Raw genomic sequence first — 15,143 nt, forward strand, 5'->3', positions numbered from 1 at the left:
ATTATGTACACATGAAGACAGCAGCTATTAATTTAAAACTTCAACAAAAATTTCAACTTTACAGAGAGCATTTCTACCCGAAAATTTTCCGATTCCTATACAGTATACAGTATTGACTCTATCATTAAAAAAAATGATTGTGCGTGAGCATTGTATTAAAATGAGTATTGAATACTGATCAACTGCGCTCCTTAAATACTCATAACATTTTTTTTTATGAAATAAGGGGGCAAACGAGCAAACGGGTCACCTGATGGAAAGCAACTTCCGTCGCCCATGGACACTCGCAGCATCAGAAGAGCTGCAGATGCGTTGCCGGCCTTATAAGAGGGAATAGGGTAATAGGGGAGGGTAGGGATGGGAAGGGAATAGGGTAGGGGATCGGGCCTCCGGTAAACTCACTCACTCGGCGAAACACAGCGCAAGCGCTGTTTCACGCCGTTTTTCTGTGGGAACGTGGTATATCTCCGGTCGCGTCGGCCCATTCGTGCCTAAGCATGGCTCTCCCACGTGTAAAATATTATATATGTATAAAATATTATATAATTATATTATAAAATAATTCCTGTCATACCGGTTTCGGTGACGATGGTCGGTTTCATTGAAACTGGGCCCGTTTTATAGTTCACACTGCCAAGTGATACTAGCATTCTCTCTATACTCTCATAACCCAGTGGACGCATAATAATCCCTTCCCTTAGTGTTTGTAATGTTTTATTTGTTGAAAAAATGTATGATAAAAGCATAATTTCAAAACAATATTAGCTCGAATGCACTCCTTCACCATATAAACTATAACTGTGCAAAATTTAGTTCACCTATATCCTACACGTTTCCGCATTTTTCGTCAAAAGGGATCCAAAGTTTTTCGATCGCGTATATTAATACATAACTAGATATAATTGTTACGTCTTCTATGTTTGCAGTATTGGCCATATTCTGTTCATGTATTTTCTCCTTTCACAATGCTCTAGGTTTTGTGCAATCTACATTCTAATTTCTTAGTAAAACGTTACGATATCTCCTATTGTTATACTCATTACTACTCGTAATTATTGCGCGAGTAATGCTATTGTATTCAACACTGTGAAATTATTTGTGAGAGCGTTGTTGATCAAAATGACTAGAAATTGGAAAGGACAATATCTAATTTTAAATTTCAAAACTCGTTTGCTAAATAACAAATTGGACAGGTTTTGCTAGGGTATTGCGCATACTGGCAAAACCTGTCCAGTTTCGGCAATGTGGCTCAAAAAAGTGTGTGCAGTCATAAGTCATACACGAAGGATGTGAAGAAACCTTTAAGAATCATGATCGAATTTCGAATTTTTCGCGTTGTCCGGCGATTTTGACGTGTGGCCAAAATTAGAACTTTGTCCAACGAATACGAGTACTATACTCACAGAATTTGCCCGCCACATAATATGCGCTCGGCCGAGAGCAGTCTCGCCACACTCGGCAGGCGTTATCAGACCTATAGGCTGTTGGATGGGCCATGACTGCTGCATCTCCACGCTTCATTTAGCCATTGCTGTAGGTGTATCATCAACAAACCAAGCAGAGTGTACGCTGATGTCAATTTGATTTACCAATCGCAACCACGTGAATGACATCAAAAACATTCGTCGAGTGTAGGTTTAAGCAAATTGGTTGCTTATTATTCTCTATTGCCAGTAGGAGATAATAATAAAACTCTCCTGTAATAGATAATATACAAGGTGTAACAAAATTAAGTGATACTATACTTTGAGGTGTGTAATATGTATCTGTTCCTTATAATTATAGTTCACTGTGAAAGTAGCAGCGCTGAAAGAGCATTTTTTTGTGATTTGTATGGGCAAGCGCCCCAGCGTCATGAACTTCACAACTTGAAATTCACAGTGAACTCTATAATAATATAAGGAACACATACACACCCTAATGTTACCACTTACTTTTGTTACACACTGTTGTGTTCTCCCTTTCATAAAATTAAATCGCATTGGTATTTTTCAAACATATAAAATCCGCATGCTATACCTCTACAATTACATCGGACATTCATTATTTAATTATCACGTTTTTGTCACCCTATGGTCCATGATTGAGTGATAATGATGAAACAAAAGAGATTGATTACGAGAATGGTGGATAATTTGGTGGTATTGTTACAATAACGAATTCAGTATTTTGACTACTGGCTGGTATCATTGTAAAATTTGCATAAAGACCGAGTGGTTAAAGCAAATTTTAACATCACAATCAAAATCGGTACATTTTTTGTAAGTACTAGAGATCGCCCAATGGTCGAAATTCGACCTTAGTTTCAACGACATTAGGACTACTATATTTTGTAAAAAAATATTGACTATCATATTTTTTTCAACTCTTGTCTCTGAGACTCAGCTGATCTTAGATTGCCCGTGTCAAGCATTGTCTTACGGCCGTTCCCAATATTTGATCTATCTCTGGTTTTGCCCTACTAGAGATAGGAATAGCTCACAATTGACATAAAATATATGTCTCTAATGTCTAATGTGAGCTATTCCTATCTCTAGTAGGGCAAAACCAGAGATAGATCAAATATTGGGAACGGCCGTTAGTATCTAAGATTCCATAAAAAAACTATAATCCATTTTCAATTTGTCACTTTGTTGTCAATAGATTTCAACAATAAATAAAAGAGTAAAATTCGTATGTATAGGCTTGTCACTCAAAAGTCCGTCTGTCTGTTTTTCCTAGTGTGTGTGTTGTAGTGTGTGTAACGTTTTATTTGTTAAAAAAATGTATGATAAAAGCATAATTTCAAAATAATATTAGCTCGATGCACTCCTTCGCCATATAAACTATAACTGTGCAAAATTTCATTCACCTACGTTTCCGCATTTTTCGTCAAAAGGGATACAAAGTTTTTGGCTCACCTATTAATATATAGATATGTACCTACGTACGTGCCATAGTTAAAGTATTATAATATGGCATATTAAAACTTTTTGCCAAAAAATTAGTTAGCTGCGCGCAAAAGCGAGTGAAACATGTTATGCCACAAAACTCTACATTCTACATATAACACTAAAGAGCGTGTAAAATGTTAGAATATGATTATGTAGAGTTGACTAACTGGTTACAAAGTTACCTAGCCGATGACCAATAGCCATCCAATTATAAGAAATTGCTCCTAAACGACAATGTAATTTTAAACTGCATATTGTTTACAGCAATTTCAAGGCGATACAGTTTTTATATGGCATCTCGGAGCGACGAATCTTAAATTACGTCTTGTGTCTTGTGTTGTGTGCGTACGCTCACCCACACACGCACGACATCGTATGATCCTCGACGACCAATAGAAAACGGTAGCGTGGTGGGCTCGGCTCCCCACTATACCAATGGAATGCAGCTGCTAGTCGCTTGACGATACGATATACGGCGATATTAGATAGTCTGAAAGAGGCATTGAGTAGGATTTCTGGTAAGGATAATATTATCGGTAGAGGATCTTTGGATATTATTCATCCGTAAACTTTTTTCAAGTCTCTTTAAACTAATGAAATAGGCGATGCTGTGTGTTAAACACATTTAAAGACAGCTAACTTAATAAGATATCCGTTGTGAAAATGTCTTTACTACGTAGCTAGTAGTTATGGGATCATGTTGGCCATACGACTATGAAGATGATGATCGTATCGTACCCGTGTCGCCAAGTGCGTTGGCCTTGCGTCGCATAGTAAAAATAAACTGGCTAAATTATATGGGACATGCTGGACAGAGATGGGCCAATGTCGTCAATCGTCATCCATAGATCGAATGACTTCGGAAAATTATCACGTTGATATGTAAATTGTTCAGGCAGCTATTGGTTCTCATGGTCGTAAGTTATATAAAGGGTAATTATTGTAGAGTCGGTCTTATCGTTTAAATGGGTTTTTCTCAAGTCAATTTATATTGAACATTAATTAAATTGTAATCATCATTTGGCAAATGGTGATTACAATGAACTAAGATCAAAGACTAGTCACACATTGTTTGGTACCTCACGGTCGAATACTCAAACGGCTGTTTGACTAGCCTAGTTTCTCAGGTTTTGACAAAGATTCTCTTTTAAACACCGTTGTCGACCAATTCAAAACTTCAATGAAAAAACCTCATAAGCGGTATTCTCATGCTATCATTTCACCAAGCAGAGAGAGAGAGAGTGGGCGTACCTAGGGGTTTTCCCCCGGCTCAAATCTGGGGTACGCCCTTGCAAAAGATATTTACGCGACCGAAATTCTGCGACTCACGACTCACAAAATTACGCTCGTTTGGCTTCACCCTTAATAAGTTTTAACCAATGACTAATATTTATTATGTCAGCTAAGTTCTTCGTACCCAAAGCGTTGATAAAAGCATTTGCTTTAATATTTAGTAGTCTCTAAAATTTTGAAGAACCTGAGTGCGTTTGATAAAAATGTGAAAGTGAAGGGACTTTCAACGTCGCGTTTTTAGTTTTCTCACTCTTAACATAGCGGTAGATTGGCTCATAATCGCATTGCCTTACACAATATAAAGAGGAGATTGCAAAATTTTCGATATTTGGCGCTAACTTTCTATCATGATAACCTCACTTTCCGATATATCGGCCATCTGCGCGCGCGCACGTGAATCGCGATCACCCGCGTGTGACGTGCGCGTGTTTATTTATACAATGTCTACAGACTCTACACAGATAATATTATGGAAAATTAATAAATAGGGCTGCTTCCTACGTCTTCATTTTAAGCGCCACTTTGGTGATATAGATAGTAGGGCAGACGTTATTATTCAATGTTTTGTCAAGTTTTGTTCAAGGTAGTCTTCTAACGTATTAGAAACTAAATCATACGATAACTATATCATCTATATACAGTATACACAGTGTACTGTATAGTTATAAAATTTAAGCAAGGGGTTAAACTCAAAGTTTCACGTCGCAAGTTATGTGAATTTCTAGGCTGGATTTTTTATTTTTCGTCGTTTTCATTTATTTTGTTAATAACTGTACAGTGCATACGATCTAAAAATAGTCACTAATGTTACTAAATATTTTCATATTTAATTTCTAGTTACATTGGAGACTATATTATATTTGTGTGTGCTGTTTTTGTCTGATTCGTTACTTTTCCAATGTGTCTGACAAAGACAATCAAACCTTTTTGGGCTGCGCTGAAAACTCCAATTTTTTCTGCGACAAAAACTATTCTTCTGTCCTCTATATCTGCACTCTTAATTTCATCTAAATCTGTTCAGTCGTTTAACCCATCAATCCCTAACCGGCAGCCGGCTGCCGCATAACAATTGAAAATATATTGTGTCTGCTATACCCACGATGGAGGTGTTAAGCGAGACAGACAAACAGACAGACATACACTTTCGCATTTATAACATTAGTAAGGATGTGTACCTTAATATTTTTATTAGTATGAGAGATAAAGTTTTAAATTTCTAATTTTTGGCAGCCCTAATACATAAACAATGGTTAGTTTATGGATCACTTATAGAAGGTTGTTTACTGTATGATTATTTTGACCTTCGAAACGCTACTGGAGTAAATACTGCCTTTATGTGCATTGTGATTTACTGCCGCACTCAGAGACGAATGTAATTAATGGGCATTGTCCAAAAAAAAAACACTTGTACTTTTTATATTTTTTTTTTCGTTAAAATAGGGTATTTTAATAATATATAAATTAAATAATTTTGAAATTCATTGGCTAGTTTTTTATCAATAAATTTTTAAAGTTTTGCTCTGACGTCATCATCGGCCGCCAATTGACCTCTGCATATGTTTTAAATTTCCTTTCAATCTTATTTATAATGGCTGGTTCGTCAAATGCAAGTTCTCATTAAGTGAAAGCTGATATGAGAAGCTTACCAAAAGTTCGAAACGTAATGTTGGTCGAATTTATTGCTATTTTAACGCCATTGAAGGTCAAACAAAGGATAAACGTATTTGTTCAAAAATATAAGTAACTAATGGGTAATTTTTCGTTTATATACAAAAAAACGATCACTGAGCTTATTCCTCGTTTTTGGAATGAGCAAAATTAAAAAAATGGACAATCCCCATTAAATAAAGATTTTGAGATAAGCCCCGTATCTGTCAAACTCTTCATTAAATTTAAGTTTAACAAAGATCTCTGCAGTCCAACAAAGATGTCTTGGCGTAAGGCTAAAAGCAAGTTTTTAATTTGGTTAACACAAATTATGTTCATTTTGTGAGGTGTTTGGGAAGCAGTTTATCATTTAAATCCAATGGCGTTTATAAACAGTAATTTTATGGGTTTTTTATAAGGATCTTTGTAATAGCGATTTTGTTTGGTTAATTTGACGTGTTAGCCAAGCAAAAACGATACTGAACTGATAAATATAAAAACCATCAGAAAACGAGCAATTAATCCTCTCACCAAAAATAATTATATATTGAGCCAGCACAAATTAAACCAACAGAATGCAAATAACAAATTAATATTACATTTAACTGGAATTTTCGGCGGTTAGTGTTTAACGCTATCAGATTTAGTGCTTAACAGGAGTTGAATTCAAATAAGCTGTTTATAATACAAACCGACAAAATGTAGCTCGGTATTGTTGATTGCATTTCCCATTCAAAATATTAGAGACACCTTTGAATCACAATTTGAATATCAAATGTATTTGATATTATTTAGAAATTAGAATATTCTGGCCTCTATTTTCCTAAATATTCCTTATAAGTCTATATCATAGAGTACCTCTATATACATTTTAGTCTATAATATTATCAATATCAATACAAATATGAAAGTGTTGTCTAATATTTTTAGTCTAGGAAAAGCACATCGGATAAAGAAAAATAGGTTCCCGCTCAACACAACGGAATTTTCGCAATCGCATTTTGGTATCTAGTAATCTTTAAAAAAATACCAATACGACCTGCAAACTTTCAAGAAGAGAGCGTATTCTCTCGACCGGCAACACAAGGTGTAGCTCTTCTAATGTTGCGAGTGTCCATGGGCGACGGTAGTTGCTTGCCATCAGCCCCAATCAGGTGACCCGTTTGCTCGTATGCCCCCTTATTTGAACCCCCGGAAAATGAGCTATGAATACGCGTAATATATATATTTTTTTATTTAACAATCTGCCTAATAAGTGGCATGCAAAATCATTTTAAAAAATCCAACGATATACCCCACACGGTGGGGTCAAAGGTGGGGTGGACGCGAAAAAAAAATCATCCCCGCTTGATGTGTAGGGGAAGTACCTACCATAAAAAATATATTTTTTTATATACCATTTTGTCTGCATCATTAATATTATGTGCATTCATGCCGAATTACAGCTTTGTAGGTCCTATAGTCTCCGAGTAAAACCGCGGACAGACCGAAACTATAATTTTTACGGGTTCCTTGATGACTACGGAACCTTAAAAAAAAAGTTACGTTAACACCACTGGAATGTTAAAAATCATAATTTTATAACATCGCCATTCACCATTTAATATTTGATGAGTTAGTAAGCGAAAAACTACGTAGCGTTTTATAGAGCTTTCATTCATAATATAGTAATTGACGAGTGAGGGTAGGTGCGAAAAAAGCTGCGAGAGCTTTAAGCGCTTAAAAGTTGCAGTGTGCTTAATGAGCCGCGAGCGTCAAAGCTTTGATGTACTTACTCCAATCACCTGTCAGCTGGAACTAACGAGGCAGCAATATTTGTCCTATTATTTCTGATAATATTATGATATTGATTTTATTAGTATCAATACTGAAAATATAATATTTTAAGCGTATATAAATCCTTTTGAATTATTGTTTTAATGCTGAAACCTGTCAAAAACTTGTCATTTTCTATATAAACTGCGATTGACAATGAAGTTTCAGATGTTGTCAATCGCGGCTGTGTACAGAAAATGACAAGTTTTTGACAGGGAGTCAATGACCGCTACCGCCATGTTTCGCTGTGTACAATATAGAATTAAATATAATAATTAAATTCTAATTATAATGCCATAACCTACGCCATAACGCATTGAATATAAATAATTAAAATATTTCCCTTGTTCCCAGGAGCAGCGAAAAACAAATGCAACAAGGAAGAGAATCTGTACCAGAGGTGTTCCATGGCGTTGCCAGTGCTCAGTTCACCAGATATCTCATTCGCTGTCACCAGAGAAGAGCTGGATAAGAGTTGCATGTGAGTTCTTTTATTAGTGTAATTGATTGTACTGTCGGTTCTTAGTGGAAATTCATGTTGAACACTAATAAAACACAATTTTTCGTGCACTTTTTCCACTATATTAAGATATTATTAAAACTTTTAACAAATTACACGACCGGTTTCGAAATAAATCATCATCGGGTGTAAGTTTAACGTCGGTAGTTTTAAATAATTAAATATAATTAAAACAAACATTAGGGTTGTCAGAATCATGGTATTCTTTTATTAAGGTTACGTACCTAAAGGGTAAAAACGGGACCTTATTACTGAGACTTCGGTGTCTGTCCGTCTGTCTGTCTGTCTGTCTCCAGGTTGTATCTCAAGAACCGCTGTAGCTAAACTTATGAAATTTTCACAAAGTATGTATTGTCTGTTGCTGCTTTCACAACAAATACTAAAATCGAAATAAATTAAATATTTATTAATATAATCCCATACAACAAACGTAATCTTTTTGCTATTTTTTGCTCGATTTAAATAATGGCAATTCGATTATTGGTAGGCACTTCAAATGTTCACAAAATACTCAGTTGTATCTATACTTTAATAATCAATAATAAAATTTAAATAAAATAAATAATTAAGGTGGGCTCCCATACAAAAACACATTTTTTACATATTTTTGCTCTATAATGGTACGGGAACCTTCGTGCGCGAGTCCTACTCGCACTTGACCGATTTTTTATCTAGATTTTTTTTTACTGTTGCCAGTAAAAGCTATTTGAAAAAACCTGTAGGCTGTAAGATTTCTGCGGGTTTTACTTTTACAAAACTGTATTTTTGTAGGAATCCAACCAGTACTTAAATTAATAATAATATATTTTCCATTTCCTTGACTCCGTCGCAGACTGGTAAAAAGGCAATATCAGGACTGGGGGAATTCCCCTATAAACCAGTTTGGCTTACATGCTTGGTTGTTTGCCATAAGAGGAGTCCACACCGCCCTTTTTTCTATACAAACGTTGTTCCCTGTTTCCTCCCTGGATAATGCTAGTAGAGTTATAATTTTATTCCTGAATATCTACGGCCACTAATACAATGTCCCTAGGTTTTCTTTTATTTTTCATAATTTAATTATTAAATAAGATATGAACGTTCAAAAACCCAAAAAAATGGCCTGATTTTCCGCTGTGTTCAAATATCCAGAAAATAGATTTGACTAGATTATACAAAAAGAAAACAAAACATAGAAACACAGCTAAAGTCTTTCTTTAATCTTTAATGAAATTATTATTTTTAACAAAAAATTAAAACCGACTTCCAAGGTAAAAACAATAATAATATGAACTAAAAAGTATTAAATAACTCTTACTCTATAATAGTGCCTTTTTCAGAATTGGTCTAAATCTCAACTATTTCTGTACATACTACAGTCTTCATTATTTGAAGTCGGTACCAGCTAATTTTATCGTGAGTTCAGTCAATGTCAGAATATCTGAAGCTTGTGGGACTGGTACCGACTTCAAAGTAATGAAGACTGTAGTATGTACAGAAATAGCTCAACTATTTTTATTATTTAGACCAATTCTGAAAAAGGCACTATTATAGAGTAAGAGTTATTTATTACTTTTTAGTTCATATTATTATTGTTTTTACCTTGGAAGTCGGTTTTAATTTTTTGTTAAATATAATAATTTCACTCTTTTTAGTTATTTACAAGATAAGGCTTTATGCGTAAATAACCACTACGAATGTTAACTATTCACATTATGTTACTGTAAGCGAAATTGTGGTAAATACTTGCAGTTATCTAAGCGATGCTGCAATTTCCAAACTTTTATCTTTAAAGGTTCAGGAGTTCTGTTCAGTGCCTTTGGACTAAGAGACACTTTCGTATGAACTTTCTCATATTCGTAACATAATATGTTTAAGTTACTAGAAACAACATTTTAACCACTATAACTAGTCTTTTGATAAATTTCAAGGATTTCCCTCGATTGCTCATAGATCCCATAATCAGCTCACCACTTTCGTAATTATTATACAAAATCAAGATTATACCCTATACAACAACACAAGAATTTTGAAAATCGGTCCACAAACAGCGAAATAATCATCAAAAACATCTGCTTCGATGCAAAATATCACGAAAAGCATCAATAATTGGGTCATAATGTGATGACCCATGGCATAATTATGATTTTGATGATGATGATCAAATAAATTAATGTGTTGGCTTATGCTTTCAGTTGTTTAAACAACGCTGAAATCCCCGAACCTGTATCTATAAGGATTCAGAAGTTCTGTTGGGTACCTTCAGATTCATATATATATGTATAACCTGGTGCGAAATCTTACTTTTAGGTAGCATTTACCTCGAATGCTTCAGAAAAAATTGAAATCACTATATGTTTCCATACAAATTTCGAGTCCCCTCGATTCCTCCAGGATTCCATCACCACTTTTGTGAACATGGTACCAAATTCGAGTTAAACCCTATACAACACAAAAATAATTTTGAAAATCGGATCACAAACGGCTGAGTTATCGTTGAACATACAAAAAAAAAAAAACAAAAAAAAAAGATACATACAGCCGAACGTATAACCTCCTCCTTTTTGGAAGTCGGTAAAAAGTACTTAAATCGGTTAAGTTTTGGAGAAGGAATCAGGGGACAACGAATCGTTGATTTTCTGCAGTTGTCTCTATCGCATTCTGCGGTATAGGCTTGAGGTCAGGGAGACAGCTATAGATATAAGATGTACTTTTTTTTCATTTCTCTAGCCCCTGGTGTATCCTCTTAAGGATGTTTTGTCGTGTGCCCGAAATTAGAACTCTGCCATCTTGTAAAGTCTCAATGTATAATTCTGCATGTGGCCAAATTGTAACTTGTTGCTGGTGTTGTCTATCAGATTTGCATCCACGACCTCTTGACAATAACTTCCTAGTGCCATAAAATTCATTTAGGGTTATGTTAGCGTTAGTAAGGGAGATTAATAAAATAAATCACAAAGACACCTCAGCTGAGCATAACCCTATTGGAAAACAACTTCAATCTTCATTAACGGATTTAGAAAAGTTAGCGGATCTTAAGCCGATCGCGTTGTCAACGCTCTGAAACTTCAGACAGAATAGCTCCGGGCTACGGCCTGCGACGGAGCAGTAACCAACTTTTTGTTTGATATTATCGATAGATAATTCTTGTTCATTAAGTTTTTCCGCTTCTGGCACCGGAGTTATATGTACTTACCAGTTTTTTTGTCAGGTGTTTAACATTATAATCAAAGTGATTTTCACATAGTGAAAACTTTTACCAAAAATGTTGTTGGTCTCCTGAAAAAGTTAAAGATATCAGCTGTTAACTCGAGAATAATTTTAAATCTATTTCCAAACGAATATTCTCTTCAAGTATACGTCTGTAAACCCTATTTTAATACATTCTATGATTATGACATTTTGTGAGGGTAGTTACTAGTTAGGGTATATAATATGTAACATAGGGTAGTTTTTATCCCGGAAAAATGTATCGTACCTGCGCTATAAATGAATTTGACGCGACGAAGTCATGCAACTAGTCCTTGGTCCTTTCTGAATTGAAGAAGAATTCCGACCCAGCGGCTAGCTCCCCATTTAGCGTTCTTGTTTGTAATAAATTGTAATTTGAAGCTGGTCCAAATGTCCAAGTTACCAACGCTTGATTGGACCGCTGAATAGCCAATGAAGCCTAAGTTTGTACAGCTGTATCAACCGAGTTATTGTTTGGACTTACTTGTACGCTTGTGTTGTGTACTTCGTTATTATAAGTTACTGAAGTTGCGGCGATTTCACTAATGAACTGACGCTGGCGATTTTGATTTCTGGCTTAATGAATCTGAAGGCACTAAGAACAACTATCGAATAAGATTGTGCTTACGCTGTTGGGTTTCGTTCTATGATCACATTATGTACTACTAATAATAGAGAAGTTTAGAGTTTAGATGTTATGAGTTTCAATGATAAAAAAATTAAGATGATGCGAGTTTAAATGATAAAAAATAAAGAATTAGTATCTGGTTCTCAGGTCTTAAGTTCTTAACCACTACCACGTGGCAGATTTTAAAAAGTTTTTCATATTCCAGATTACATGATTCGATTTTGTTTCAGAGAGCTGCAAGCTGGCATAAGATGCATAGACAACTACACAGAAGTTTGCATGGAGAAGAATGAACAGGAAATGTTCAGGAAAATCTACGCAGGCATCAGAGATGTGGTGCAGGATCTGTGTACACGTGGTAATTACCAGGACGAGTACTTAAGGCATGCAGTATGCGTGAAGAATGTAAGGCCGGAGTACGAGGTCTGTAGCAGAAAGTATGAAGTGACTTTAACGGCGCTGAGCGGCCATCAGAAGAAGGATCAGTACAACACTGATGTCGCTACTAGTCATGAAGATCATTTGAGGACGGTTTGTTGGTAAGCAAATTTATTATTTTGTTTTTATTTTCCCCGTTGATACATTCAGCAATTAATATTTGATTTAGCCGTGGGAGAGCCATGCTTTGGCACGAATGGGCCGGTTCGACCGGAGAAATACCACGGGCTCACTGTGTTTCGCTCAGTGAGTGAGTTTACGCTGTGTTTCGCTCAGTGAGTGAGTTTACCGGAGGCCCAATCCCCTATTCCCTTCCCTACCCTCCCCTTCTCCCCTCTTAAAAGGCCGGCAACGCACCTGCAGCTCTTCTGATATTGCGAGTGTCCATGGGCGACGGAATTTGCTTTCCATCAGGTGACCCGTTTGCTCGTTAGTCGTTTGCCCCCTTATTTTATATAAAAAAATTAACAGGTTCTATTTAAGCACCATCTAAAATTGGTGCCCAACGTGGGGCTAAAAAACAATACAGGACAGTCGAAATTTTGCAACAGTATTTAAATATGTTTTCTTAATTAAGGCATCTGGAAAACATAATTGATATCATTAACTACGATATAAGCTTTGCTTCCAGTAGCCTGGTTTATATACTAACGAGATCAAATAAAGATTTCTTTTCAAATACTTGACTCGTCCAATAAGATGCCATAATAAGCATCTTGGCGCTATAATTCATTTGAATACCGACTCTTATATTCCTTGTGAATTTAAAATTTAATATAAACTCGGACTCAACAGATCAGAGAGTTCAAAGGAGTTGGCCGTAAAGTTTTCCAACAAAGTATTTACGACGAAGTACTAACTCACTGAATGCACTGAAATGAGCATGATATGTAAAATAGTGCTTTACTCATGCCTGAGCGTAAAGTTACCGTTTGTTTTCTATTAAATGAAGTTATATGCTGGAAACTGCTTGCATTTTGACGATATGAATATGAAAGACTGAAAAATAATTATCTACCCTCTTATGCAAACGAGTAGTCATGACTCACGTGACATATAGTCATGTGATACGAGATTTATACTCGCGTCTCGTGGCTCGGCTCGCGGCGCGTCTCGCAGCTCGCGTCGAAGCGCGAGTGTAAACACAAAGCTCGCGTCCCCCTCGAGCTCCTTTGGAAATCGCTCCCGACGCGAGCCTACACTCAGGGCTCGCGGCGCGTCTCGCGGCTCGTCTCGTGGCTCGCGCGCGAGTGTAAATCGAGTATAGACAAGTTGGTAGCAAGTCCCTATGTTACTATTGCAATAAGACGTATTATCGTGTTGAGTACAGTTGTATAAAATCAATCAATGTTATAAAAAAATTGCTAGAAATGGAGAAACTAAGATGTAAAACAGTTAAGAGGGTAATTATACCAATTTAAGGATGTATATAACATTTATAAATTCAAAGATTCTGACCTAAATTCGAAATATATAGTAGAATAAAACATCCTGCATCGATTGATACCAAAAAATTAATACCTTACCGACAAGTTACGTGAAATAATTCATTTTAAAATTTCCATTTATCACACGTAATGTTTGCCGGAAGTGTTAAAATTTTTGAGAATTCGTCAGAATTGGGAACTTTGTATCAAAGATAAACAGCTAAAAAACTGCTTATTAATTTCTTTGTACGATTTGCGATTTTTTAAGCCCAAAAAAAAGTGGGTTCACCGGTAATTCTGAGGAAATATTTCAAATTGAAATTTATCAAAATTATCCTTCGAATGGTGCGACAAGACTTTATATGAACTTGGGCGGCGGCGCTGCTGCGTAGCTAGCACGGGATTTCCCAGTCGATTCTTCGGAAGAAAGTAATGGCAGTTTCTTTCCCATGTCTACATATCTTATTCCCGAGCATGGCACCACCCATCGACTTGAGTTTCAGTGGACAAAGACAAGAAACTCTTTCCATAGCAACCATTAAAGCAACGGCAATTATTTTTTTTTGACATTTAGTTTCTTGGTTCTTTTTTTTAATTATGGCACCTCGGCTATAAAACCATAGCCAGTGTCAAGTAAATGGCGGCAAATTAAAAAAATCGGCGTGTAGCAACCTTGTCTATAGCCGGAATTATAGTTTTGATGTACGAAATACGAATAATAAAAACTAAAGAACTTTATTATTCGTAGTTTGTAGATCAAAACTATAATTCCGGCTATAGACAGGGTTGCTATTCATCGATTTTTTGAATTTGCCGCCATTAACTCGACACTGGCCATGGTTTTATAGCCAAGTGCCATAATAAAAATAAAAACAGAATCAAGATACTAAATGTCAAAAGCGGATCGTCATGCTTGACATATAGATTTTCAAAAGCGAAAGATATCGAGATACGAAAGAAACTTTTACTCCAATGTTTTTCCGGTAAAACTGTCAAAATTTAGTTTCTTTCGTTTGTCTACGTGCTTGTGCTAGCTATGCTGGTAAAGAAGAACTGTCAAATATGTCGTTTTTGTATGTGCCAGCGTTAGTTCCTTTTTTTGCCACCTGCATTTAAAGCTTTGCCGAGCTTTCTTGGCCGCCATTTGCGGTAGTCAAATTACAACAAAACATTTTTCAATAATAATTAAATATCGAATAGTTCTTTAAAAATCTATTATAAAAAACATTATA

The 15,143-nt window shown here is 35.8% G+C and overlaps 1 protein-coding gene across 1 annotated transcript in view; it reads left to right on the plus strand.

The window, feature by feature from the left end:
• LOC121732412 overlaps positions 1 to 15,143 on the plus strand; it is a 34,273-nt gene that overhangs the window by 12,297 nt on the left and 6,833 nt on the right. Inside the window, exons 2-3 of the mRNA XM_042122282.1 lie at positions 8,043 to 8,169; positions 12,277 to 12,585. Coding sequence (XP_041978216.1) covers positions 8,043 to 8,169; positions 12,277 to 12,585 — 436 coding nt within the window. The remainder of the gene's footprint in view (positions 1 to 8,042; positions 8,170 to 12,276; positions 12,586 to 15,143) is intronic.

Source organism: Aricia agestis, chromosome 12, assembly GCF_905147365.1.
Source record: "Aricia agestis chromosome 12, ilAriAges1.1, whole genome shotgun sequence".
In the NCBI taxonomy this organism is placed as follows: domain Eukaryota; kingdom Metazoa; phylum Arthropoda; class Insecta; order Lepidoptera; family Lycaenidae; genus Aricia; species Aricia agestis.